This window comes from Labrus bergylta, chromosome 10 (genome assembly GCF_963930695.1).
Source record: "Labrus bergylta chromosome 10, fLabBer1.1, whole genome shotgun sequence".
Lineage (NCBI taxonomy): Eukaryota > Metazoa > Chordata > Actinopteri > Labriformes > Labridae > Labrus > Labrus bergylta.
The window spans coordinates 17,578,755-17,590,982 of NC_089204.1; the positions used below are offsets into that span (position 1 = coordinate 17,578,755).

Genomic DNA, 12,228 nt, shown 5'->3' on the forward strand with positions numbered 1-12,228 from the left:
TAGCTATAAGCAGCCGGTACGCTCTTGAAAATGCCAGGGCTGATTTGTCGAATGTGCAGTGGGGTATTTTTAATGCGATTTGCGTTGTGATCAAATGGTAGTTTAACGTTGTTATCTGGGGCTTGCCTGCAGTGGAACAATGATAAACAGAACTTTCTCATCAATAAAAGACTACTTTTTGATGGACATGTGGGGAAAAACAAGTTTATTTCCACACTCAGACAAACTCAGTGTGTGTATGTTTGAGTAGTGTTCTTAAAGCTTTCGATGCCTGTAAAGGAAGTATTAACTAAGTTTATATCTCAAGGAATAATGGTGCAATACATAATAATTATCTTTATGAAGATAACTCATGTTTAATTATCAAAATATTAAACAAATGTTTAACAACAACAGACTACAATTCTATCTGTTAAACATCATACTAACAGCTGTTGGTTTTTCCTTTTCAGGATCCCACTTAAAAATATTCGTATTGATTACATGGTTCCAAAGGTATTTTTTAAATTTGAATCTGTTTCTTTTTTTATCCCTCTTGCCAAAGTAAAGCTAAGCCTTATCCTTATATACGGCAAAGAGAATAACTTTTTTTTTTCTACAGCAACATTTCCCCTCTTTCTTACACAGTGCAGTGTGTATCATGCATGTCAGCCAGGTCAAGGCGTGTGCTGGTCTGCTGTGAATCTGTATGTGTCACTGTGTTTGTGTGTGTTTGTTAGTTTATCCTTGATATGTAGGGTGGATAGATGTGTTGATGATAGTATTCCTACAAAGAAAGGGTGCGACAGAGATGGAGACAGAAAGAGAGAGGACAGTTGTTGGCTGACTGCCCTCCCTCGGGGGCTGGTGGAAGGGTGAAGGGGCGTCTAGGAAAGACATTCTGTCTGCTCTTGTCAGAGTTTGGCCGGTACTTGGCTATGTGTCACTACTGGCCCCATCTAACACACAAACGCATGCTTCTCCACGCTGTCTCACATCAGCCATCCTTTCAGATCACCCTCTGTCTCCCACCAGTGACCCAACCCGGGCAGAAACTGAGAGACACACAGACACACACCAGGTTGTTTATCATCACCAGCGAGGGAAGTGGCCAGCTACAGTGGAAATCCAAGAAAGGATACAAATGGCAAAGATCACATTTTTTTTTTCTTATTTTTGTGCCTCTTAGTTCACAACAGTTGGAGTAGAAGTTAAGTTTGGTTAGTTAAATGAAAGAATGCAGAAAAGCAGAGCGCTGAGTTTGGCTTTGCTGTTTTGCACTAGTGCTTATATGCATCACCTTAGGATATATGCGTACTATGGAAAGACTTGTCTTGGAAAATGGTCTGCTACATCTAAAAGATTAAATATATAAGGATTAACAGGAATAATGTTAGAGTGTTTTGTATAGCCAGTCACAGTTTTATACATACTGTCTATTAACTTATTGTTCTCCCGTGGTATTGTGAATTGAGTTCTCAGTTTTTGCTGATCAAGTATTGAATCTTTCAGGTGATAATACTCTCACTGATTTCATTTTAATCACCAAATCCCCACATGCACATTTACTTCTTATAGTCATATAGTAATCAACCTGAAATGAAAATCACGCCATGCCTGTATGTCAAAGTTTTTTGCAAACACATTAATCTAAAAAAAAAGATCAGCTGTCAAACCCGGAGAAGTCCTGTTTAGTAAGGTTGCTTTGTATTTACTTCTTTGATTTCACTTCCAGGCTTTCCCAGATGTTTAGAGAATTCAGTAAGAAGCGTTTTCGCTCCCTTCCTTTCACAGCACATTGAAGTTTGAAGCTTTGATGAAGATCGTTTGAGAAATGTCATCACAGTCAAGAGTGGCAGCCCTGAGCAGACACATGCCAACAGAAGAGAAATCTTAACTTTTAATCAAATTCAAGCAAGCCTGCTGCATTAATTCCTGCCTCTGCTGCGCCATTAGCTGTGTTTGGTGTTTTTTTATTTTTGTCTGTGTGTGTGTTGACTGTGTCTGCAGCACATCCGAAGGCGCTGCTGAGTGGTAATGGTTATGGCACCACGTGTGTGGGTGCGGGTGGGGGCAGGCCTTGCGGTCTCAGTGCTGATGGTGGCGTAGTGGTGGCATTTGTCAGCTTGCTTCTTCCGCTTGGTTTCCAGATTGACGTCTTGTTTCTTGGCCCTGTTCTGTGGCGGGATAAAGGTTCCCCACCGAAAAGGTCAGACACTTACTACTGTTTGCTTAACAGCATGTAACAGTTTCTCCGAGGGGGGGAGCAGCACACAACACAGCAGGCCTGGCCACAGGATAGACTGCTAGGCGTGTCACTTTTACACGCACGTGTGTGTGAAGAGTTAAGAGATGTGGTTTTTGTGCTTGTGTTTTGACGGTTGGTTGTGTGTTGCTTTTTACTCATATATGCTGTGTACACACACACACAGTAACCTTTTTCAACACTAACTTAGCCCGATGTGTGCGATTGGCACAAAAACTTGTGCCCCTTTCCCGCTTATTTCTAAGGTGATTCCAAATGGAAAGTCATCCGTAAAATTAAGATCCCTAACACTTCGATTTTTATGCTTGCAGTCACCAGGAGCTTTGTTGTTTAAATTCAACTGAAGTTTCAGAGAATTAATAGAATAGTACAATTCAATTTTTTTTACTGAGTCCCTAAAATTATACTCTAATTAAAAACAGATATAAAAGACCCTTAGTAAATAATCTTTGTGGATTTGGGCTGCATTCCTGAGTGTTATCTGTCTCTAGAATCATGTAACCTGCACAGTTTGTGAGTGGGTCTGTTTTTCATGTGTTCATGTTCACCTGCTGTTTCTACAGTCTGTTGTTCTGCATTTAACAAGGGACATTTGTCTGTGTGTGTTTTTGTTTTCTTGTATCTTGGATGTGTGTACGTGCTTGTGTGCATGGACACTTGCGTGTGTGTACAGACCCTGGCTATTAACCGAGGGGAGAGTCTGAAGATTCTGACAGTGAAGGTGAACATCCCGGATAGGGTGAAGAGTGACTTCACTGGATGGTGCATCAACATTAGGTAAAAAGTACAATAATACACAAACACTCCTACACTGCAGACAGGCATACACACACACACACATGCATGTATTGGATATGCCATTATGTGGTAATTATAGAATTCACGTTTTTCGCCACCTGTTGGTGCAGTAATCAAAAATATTAATTTCTAAAACAAAAAATATTCAGTCAAGCAAGAAATTCAAGGAGTTTGAAAATGAATATTTTCTCTCTTCACAAAGAACAGTTTAAAAATGGAATCGTCAATAAACAGTTTTCTTGATAGAACTTTGATTTGTGCTGCATGATCAGTTGATTTTAAACCACACTTGAATTTTACATTGAAGGAGAGATGACAGAAAATAAAACAACATACGTTTAATGGTACATTTGTAAAGTGGAATACAAAATACACGAGTGAAATCATTTTAAAATGGTGACAAATGTGCACATCAATCTTTTTGATTAGTTTGAAAGAAATGGTCTGTTTATAAAACCTTAACAGTGTGGCTGCATTAAATTTAGTTCATAACTATTCATATTTTGTATTCTATTTGTATTTTTAAATTTGTGTGGTGCAATATGTGGCATGTTTGCTCTTTAAGTGAGAGTCAGTTTGCGAGACAAGCTGTAAGCACGTTTAATCTTAATGATTGTATTTACCAGAAGAAAAGACACAAACTGTCACGGCTGTTTTAATACAGGTGGAGGCCAAAGACATCTGCAAGAGAAGACCTGTATGCGATCATCAGGAATGCAGTAGAGGACTCTTATAAAAGGCTGATTCTGCCGTTCCTCACCAGGAGTTACAGGTATTTAAAGTGGGACTTGTCATTGTGTAGAACCTTCATCCATTGAAATTCACTAACTCATTTAACTTGTGTCTGGGTTCTTCCCTTCTTTTTACCCACTTCTTTTGTCTTTCCCTTTATATAAAAAGGTATTTCAATTAAACATATCACACCAGCTTGTAATTTTCTCTCCTCCCTGTTTTTGGTCTAATCTTCCTCTGCGGATCTTTCCCTCTCTCCCTGCCGTTCTCTTACTTTCCCTCTCTTTAGGACCAAGCTGACAAGTGCAGCAGAGAAGGAGTCAATCGCCCTGTTTGTGAGAAACCTCCGGCAGCGGCTGTTGGTGTGTCCAGTCAGGGGCTGTGTCATCATGGGGGTGGACCCTGGCTTTAGACATGGTTGTAAGCTGGCGATTCTCTCCCCTACTAGTAAGTTCAATTCAATATGCACATTTTTGTTGCACCTGTAAGCACTTGTTTATGATACAGGAACTGCTGTGGCAATAATTCTGAGGAGAGTTTTACAGTGTCCCTTCTTATTTATTACCTTTATAATAACAGAACCATTTTATTTTCCCAAAGGTATTTTTTTTATAATTGAAGTCACATTACAAGGGTTAACAGCTCTATCAGACAAAAAAAGTGCTAAAGCAAATTAAGGGCTTATTGACTTGAGTTTGTCTCGCTGTTGAATGTCAAACACTCCCACAGGCTTCGGTATCAGTGCTGTTAACAGTTAAGACCTGGCAAAGAAATATGAGGTCAAGCATCTCTTTCTCATTGGGTTACACAACGTTTAAAATTAAAGCAGTTATGAAGCTAAGGAGTCTCCCTATGATGATGCCATGTAAACATGAACGACCAGATGTGTTATTACAACCATGGTGTGTGATGGTAGTAGAGAGACTTTGGCTGTTGGTATTGCTTTTACAAGCCTTTTGCCATCATAATACCTTTAATATTGTATTTTCTGTCTCCTTGTCTCTCCGTTCTAAGGTCAGATTCTGCATACTGATGTTGTGTACCTGCATAATTCAGGCCAGCATCGAGAAGCAGACAAACTGTGCCACCTTATGATGAAATACAGGTACTGCTGCTTTTCTTAACCAGCAATATACAAGTACTATTTCAGTTGAGTTAAATGCAATGGCAGTAGATGTACGCTCTCCATTTTTTTTTATACCCACAGATATACCTAAGATACACAAAATGTACTTGTATGTTTTTTGATGAATCGTTGACCAATTATGATAAACAGGGAAAGTGAATGGTACAGGTATCCTCATTTTTATGCCATTTTCTTTGCTGTCTTGTACCTCATTGTTTCTTTCATTTTAATTTTCTTTGGTCCACACTAGCTGTACCAGGGTTGTCATCGGCAACGGGACAGCATGTCGGGAGACTGAGTCCTTCTTTGCTGACCTAATCTCCAGGCGCCGTTTTCACCCTCTGGATGTGTCCTACTGGTAAGGTTTTTTCATCCAGTAATTGTTTGAAAAGGCTCCAGCTACCTCTGAATAAATAAGTTAGTTAAGAAAATGAGCAGAAGTACGGATGAGCTCTGCTGTCCTGAGCGATAACTAAAATGGCATAGTTTATCATGTATTGGGATTTGCTTTTGGGTGTCTTTTTAATGAATTGCATACCAGCACCTTGAAAGTAATTGTTAATATAATGATACTAACGCTGCAATTGAGAAATATTTTTTAACTTTTTTAATTTTTACAAGTTGTCACAGGCATATAGAGTTACAATACTCTAAAAGCTTTGGTTACAATCTTGCTACACCACTTTACCACTTAGTATGAGATTTGCCCAAGTGGCAAACTCCAGGATTGCAATGGATGGCAAAAAACTACAGTTAGTCGAGTGTCCCCTTCAGGGTGGCTCCAAGAGACCAGGACGTCACATACACACCCAATTTAAAAATGCCAGTTTCTACATCAGAATTGAACAGCTGGTTACAAAAAAACATTTTTGTCTAATTACTTGTTGTCCTCATCAGCCTCGTCAATGGCTGACGTCACTCATGCTCTCTCCATTTATATTTACACTGTATGGTTTTGAAGCTGCAGTAGTAGGATGATCACAGCTAAAAAAAAAGAAGAAAGAAATATTGCAGTTATTTCCTGCCAAGAAAAAATAACAGAAGATTCTTCATGTGCAGGTACAGAAATGATTGAATACTTTTGACACGCTTTGATACTATTTGATACTTGGTAATTGTGATTGTTTAGAAAACTTTCCAAGCTTTTAAATTAGCATGTGTGGAGAGGAAAGAGATGCTGAATAAGGTAGTTAGATACAGTATGTTCAAGACAAAAGAACAGAGTAAGGAAATGTGAGAGAGAGAGCTGCACACAGATGGAGAGAAAAAAGAAGTGGAATGGGTCCCCCAAGCGAATATTGTCTATTAAAGCCATCTGGTCCATGTTTCACTTCGGTCCAATTAAAGAGACGTTTTGTGGTCCAGGTTGTGTCTGTAACCGGACTCAGTCCACACTTCAGAGTACAACAGTCCAAAACCTCGGTCCAAGCATAATAACCACTGGCTCTTCGTCTCTTTCTCGCTCTGCTCAGCTCCATGTGTGTTTGTTGACTTGAGGTTAGCTTCAGGACCACGGAGTAGAACGATCAGGAGCTGTGCTTCAATGTGTGTGTGAGCATATTTAGACTTTTCTCAGAATCTTTGGGTTCATGTACACATGCACACTTCAGAGTCATACTGTTGGTGTATTAGACCACATTTCTTTCCCTAGAGTTCCATTTTCTGTCTGTCTGCAAGAACTGAAACAGTTGAAGTGGAACATTTATTAAGTTCACTTGCATTTGGTTATTTTAATTTTAAGACATTTTCTCCAGCTTGAATAGCCCCAAAAATGCAAAATTTCACATCTCTCTGTTCATTCTTTTACTGGAGCTAACAGCCTTTCTATTTATCACAACACACAAGAGTTTTGGATCTGTGATTGATGTGTTTTTTGCTGAATGTTTTATATCACCTGATTTTATTAACTGTATATTTGCAGCATACAACACGTGTGAATGATCTTCCCTTGCCTTAATAGAGTTTACGGAGTAAAGACATGACCTTTGTAAGAGCAGAGAGATTTTATTTTGACGTTAGCCATAGAAATGTGGTTTCTGTTATCCAGATCATCTTGCCCTGGAGTCATTTAGTCGTATGTCTCACTTTGGTTTCTTTGGACCGAGGAAGATGTGGGCTAGAAGGCATGTATGCTCAAGTGCAAGCTTTGTGTGTCTGTATTAAAATGCAAAGACACACTGCTTTTTGCCTTCTTTCCACTCCTTCACTCCAACTTTTTTTTTTCTCATTCTTGTATTCCTAAATCTCCAGCCCCATTTTTAGTTTCTTCCTTTTAAATTGCAGCATTTAGAGACTACTCAGTCTTACATTTTAGGTGGGATTCTCTCTGATGTTTTTCCAGAGAATATAACATCCATAGTTTATGGACCCATTGGGTTAGATTAACCTCAAATCTCTGAGCACAATTAAGTATTGACATCATTGTAAAGCCATAAAGTTAATAAAAATTCTTTATCATATCATGTCTTATTAATGAATCCCTGATTAAGTTGTTACCGGGTGTAAGTATGATGATGCAGAAATGATACAAATGTGACTTAATGTCCTTTTGTCATTACGAGGTGAAAAACAAATTTGTGAGTGGCATTTAGGAATGTCAATTTTAAGCACTTCATTATTTTGCTGCCCAATTTATAGTAAGAAGTAAACTTATCCTTTAAAAAACAAAAACTACAATACAATTTTGGTTTTCCATCAATGCTATTTATATTCAAAGTTTTTTTTGCAGCAGTAGAGTAGAAGTTTGGATACATTTGGATGCATACATGTATTTGGCATTTGTAGCATCACTGTTGTCACTCCAGAAAATCTTCTAATAAGATAAAAAGAAGAGCAATATAAGGAACAAGTTTGAACAATCCATGATTCGCAGCAACATATGACTTTTAACCCTGCCTTTCCCGTCGTAAGGAAAAACACTGCATGTTAATTTAGCTCTAATCAGAATTAGAAGAGATATCATTATATTCTTTATTTAAGACTCCTTAGAAATATCCAGATGTTTGGTATTTTAGTCTTTTATGGGCCGATCCTGACTAAACATCCCTTGAAAGATGATGCTGTGAGGGCAGGGAGGGATGCTTGGCCTGGAGGAGAGTCTGTTGTTTCTAACTATGAGGGTCTCACTCCCCTGCTGACTGACCCACAGCTGACCCTGACCTGCCATTAAGGAAACCTCATTACCACGACAACAAGGATGATGGCAATGACGGAGAATGGCTATGTAGCATCAGAAACAGCAAGGGGCCTCAGTACTTACTGTGAATGTCCCCAGTACAATTAATTGACCCAGTTTTCGCTTTAATCCTTGACTCTGTGCATTCCTCTATATGCTTGAGCGTTTGTGGGCTGGCGATGACCTCATACCCAAGCATGTTCAAGCAGTTTTTGATTGACACGTGTAGAGAGAGTCTTTCAGGCAGCCCATGTGTAAAGGCAGCTGGCTCAGGCTTGATGATGAAAAACCACCGAGCAGACAAACGGCATTCTTAGAGCGAAGACAAGCTGAATACTCTTTTGTCATGTCTTTGATCCTATTTACAAGGTCACTTAAACATCTCTACCTATACATTCATGTGTCTTTGTCATCCTACAGCTGTGCACTTGCAAGGATGTATTCGGGCTCCAAGGCAAACATCCACAAGTTGTGTGAAATTTGACTTTTTTTGTGTTTATTTGACGAGGCTGCAATAAGGTTAAGATTTTACGAGAATTTTTAACATCTGTACCTTGTTTTGTAGGAGAAGCCATTAAAATTAGGGATTAACCGATATGAGATGATCGGAGTATCATCTTATTCTTTTTTGACATAGCAGCCTATCAGGAAATAATTTGACACAAACTGATGGCAGTACACATCAATTTAAGCAAAGCAAGCCAGTTATAATAATAACTTTAAAACAGAGATTTCAGCTTCGCTGGATAGCTTAATGGTTATGTCACACGCCCCATGTACGGAGGCCTTTAAGCGAGCAGCCTGGGTTCGAATCTGACTTTCAGCTCCTTTCCAGCACATCATCCCCCACTTTCTTATCCCTGTCTGCTACTCTATCCACTGTCATATCAATGAAGGCACAAAATGCACCTTTAAAAACCAGGGTTACAAGGTGCCTCCCCAGCAGACATAAATGCAATCATATCAAGACGTTCAATTAACAACAATAACAAGAAGAACACCCGTTAAGAGCCCTAACTTGAAATAAAAGTTCCGGTGATGATTTATAAATGAACACTTGGCTAATCTGAGATCCTCTAGAGGGGAATTTTAAAGCTTATGAACCAAGCAAAGGCTTGATCACCTTTAGTAAAAAGGTGAGATTCAGGAAGAGATAAAAGTTCAGTGATGAAGACAGCAATCGGGCTCGTAGAAAGTTAAAAGATCACAAATGTAAGAGGTGCCTGACCACGTTAGGCTACAAAAACAAGCAATACAATTTTAAAATCAATTCTAAAAGTCAGAAGTAACCTGTGAAAGTCCCAGGAATCGGAGTTATGTTTTCTAAATTGTGCTTTTGAAGGAATATTTTACAAAAATGTTGAACTTTCAAATTAAAGGTTGTTTTTTGTAATTTATACAATTGAATCTGTGCAGATTCAAAGATAGTGTAAAGAAGGCCTTAAGGATTTTAAAACTGTCTTACGGTTTTATAATGTTGAGTAACAGTGTTCTGTCAGCCAGATTGGAGGAATTAGTAACAACATAAATAAAATAAGCAACAACAATTTATTCAGTATCGAAAATCGGTTATCGACTAAATTCTTGTTTATAACATTATCGGTACTTGCCTCCATTTTCTCCATCGCTTCATCCCAATGTGACATTACCCAGTGATTAACAGTGTTTACTTTTTAGAGATATAATATGGCTGTGGGTTATATTGTGTGTCTGTGTGTACCTCCTGCACATACAGTACATGCATGTGCACCTAGTACATATACAGTATATGTATAGATAGTATGGACTCCTCGACCCTGTCCTGTCCTCTCCTCTCAGCCTTATCAGTGCAGTAGTTCATTAAAGATCTCGGCCTCATTTGCACCATCTGCTTCCTGTCTCCCTGTGAGCCTTCATTGTGTCACCACCCCCACCCTTCTCCACCCTTTCTTCTCCACCCGCCTGTCTCGCTCTCTCTGTCCTTATGCCTCAATGCTCAGCTGGAATGACAGCCAGAAATGGCAGCCTGCGGGACATCCTTACTTGTATATTTGTGTGTGAGTGTTTGTGTGTGTGTATGTAGTTTTTAGTGCCCTAGTCCTGTTTCAGTAGACTCATCGTACTCACTGAGTCACCTCTTCTGTTTTGAAAGGAGTGTGGCCTTTTCCAAAGCAGCCAAAGAAGAGCACACACTCGTTTATACTGTTTGTTTGTGTGTTTGTTTAAGTTTTTTTTATTGACGATAAGAAATATGTTTTCAGTCTAGAGCCGTTAGGAACATTTCCTAATGATCAGCTGATCAGTTTTAGTTTATTATATGGATTCATGTTTTCTGTCATCTAGTATCCGAGGTAATGGTTGGCTTGAGAATTTAGGTTAAAAAAAAAACATGCATTGACAAGTAAGGGCTTGGCATCCTCACTACTTACTGTTACCTCACATGAAACCTTGTACTTTAAAGGCTACATCTATCATCTTTACTGATCAGGCCTTTTAATGAGCAGTGATGAATGAGTGTGTTTCTCCTGTGATTTAATATATATATACTGATTATATTATCACAGTTCATTCTTAATTCTCATTTAAAATTAGTTAAATTGATTTTGTAATAAGATAGATATCCTCATTATTAGCTTGCCTAAACAAATTATACAGTCAGCTGTTTAATTGGTAATTATTCTTCACAAAAAATTCAAATAAAAATATATTCCTGCAGACAGGTGAGTGTAGTCAGTGTTACCATGGTATGAAGTGTGACAGCTTTCAAACTGGATCACATGTAATTGTCCTTCATCTCCATTAACGTTTGTCTTTGCTAAGTGGGGAATAAATCACCAGATTCGACTCTTCATCCTCTATTAGATTTACAAAAACATAACCTTTACATGATTAAGCTTGAACAATGCCTCTGCGTATGACCAGACTCCTGCAGGACATTATACAGCATGAGGTATTATTTATCTGACAAGGTTTGTCTGTGCCTGTGAGGGCCCCCACTGAATGCACAGTGCCTTATTTGACATACAGCTGTGTCCCAATAATTCAAAGACCTCCTGCTGGACGCCAGTTTGTGATGTCATTTTGGGGGGAAAAACTCCACTTTTATAGCTGAAACAATTGATCTCAGTTTTATGAGGCTAAGACCATCTGTATGTATTTGGAGGAGTATGTGTTAAGAATTTCAAAATATGAGTGGTTATTGTCACTAACACCTGTTTGTTCCAATTAATTCTGGCTAAATTTAACCTCTATTTGCTGTGACAGTGCATTGATTGGGGTACAACGATTTGAATTATTCAGTACGTGTGTTTCAGGCTGTGTGCATGACAGACGACAAGTTGACAACAAGCTGATGTTAATGATATCAGAGGGCAAGAACATGTTGGGTAAGGTTACAGAGATCTTTGGGCAGTGATGATGATGATACACACACACACACACACACACACACACACACACACACAGGGACCACAGCTACAGGCAACTAAAAACGACGTCCAATTTCTTGACCACTTGTTCTTTCACTCCTGAAGGCAATGAGATGACCGACCCTGTTAATGCTCTTCATAAACACACAAACATCCTTCAGGGTCTCAATGTCAGCACTCCTGTCTGCCTTGAATTGAGAACTTTATTTAAAAATTCACTAATACAAACTAATTATTTTAAATGGCCTACATGAAACATGGTGATACAAAAAATACTTGATTACTTTTGCCATAGTCAGTTCGTTTATGCTCTCCTACAAGTGTTTATGTTTGATGCCATACTCTAAGAGTCTCTTCCTTGTGGTGGTCATGGCTCTCTCCTTGACTGGTTCAAAGTTGTCCAAGAGCATTACAGGCATTTGCAGTGGGAAATATACTTCGATAGCCAACAGTGTGCGCCTGCACTGACACACAGACATGCATACAATAAGTCCTTGACCGTCTTGCCCTGCAGCCCACTCCTGGTGGGATGAGATCATTATTACTGGCTAGCTGATGGACCTGGAGGACAGTGGTGTAGACTGTATTTGTGACTGTGTTTGTGTGTATCCCCTGTCATGTCCTGTGTCCAGGCATGCTCCCAGGGCCAGGCTGAGTGAGTGATGAACATACAGTGGCAGGCCTAGCAATGACTGAGTGAGATCCAGGCACTCAGGCCTCACTGAAGGTTTGAAGGTTGGGTAGA

At 39.2% G+C, this 12,228-nt stretch overlaps 1 protein-coding gene across 2 annotated transcripts in view; it reads left to right on the top strand.

Moving 5' to 3' along the window:
* srbd1 (S1 RNA binding domain 1) overlaps nt 1-12,228 on the top strand; it is a 50,286-nt gene that overhangs the window by 7,632 nt on the left and 30,426 nt on the right. For both annotated transcript variants that reach the window (XM_020651801.3, XM_065959724.1), the window contains exons 10-14: nt 2,919-3,022; nt 3,708-3,815; nt 4,065-4,222; nt 4,790-4,880; nt 5,152-5,259. In XM_020651801.3, the coding sequence (XP_020507457.2) occupies nt 2,919-3,022; nt 3,708-3,815; nt 4,065-4,222; nt 4,790-4,880; nt 5,152-5,259 (569 nt within the window). The remainder of the gene's footprint in view (nt 1-2,918; nt 3,023-3,707; nt 3,816-4,064; nt 4,223-4,789; nt 4,881-5,151; nt 5,260-12,228) is intronic.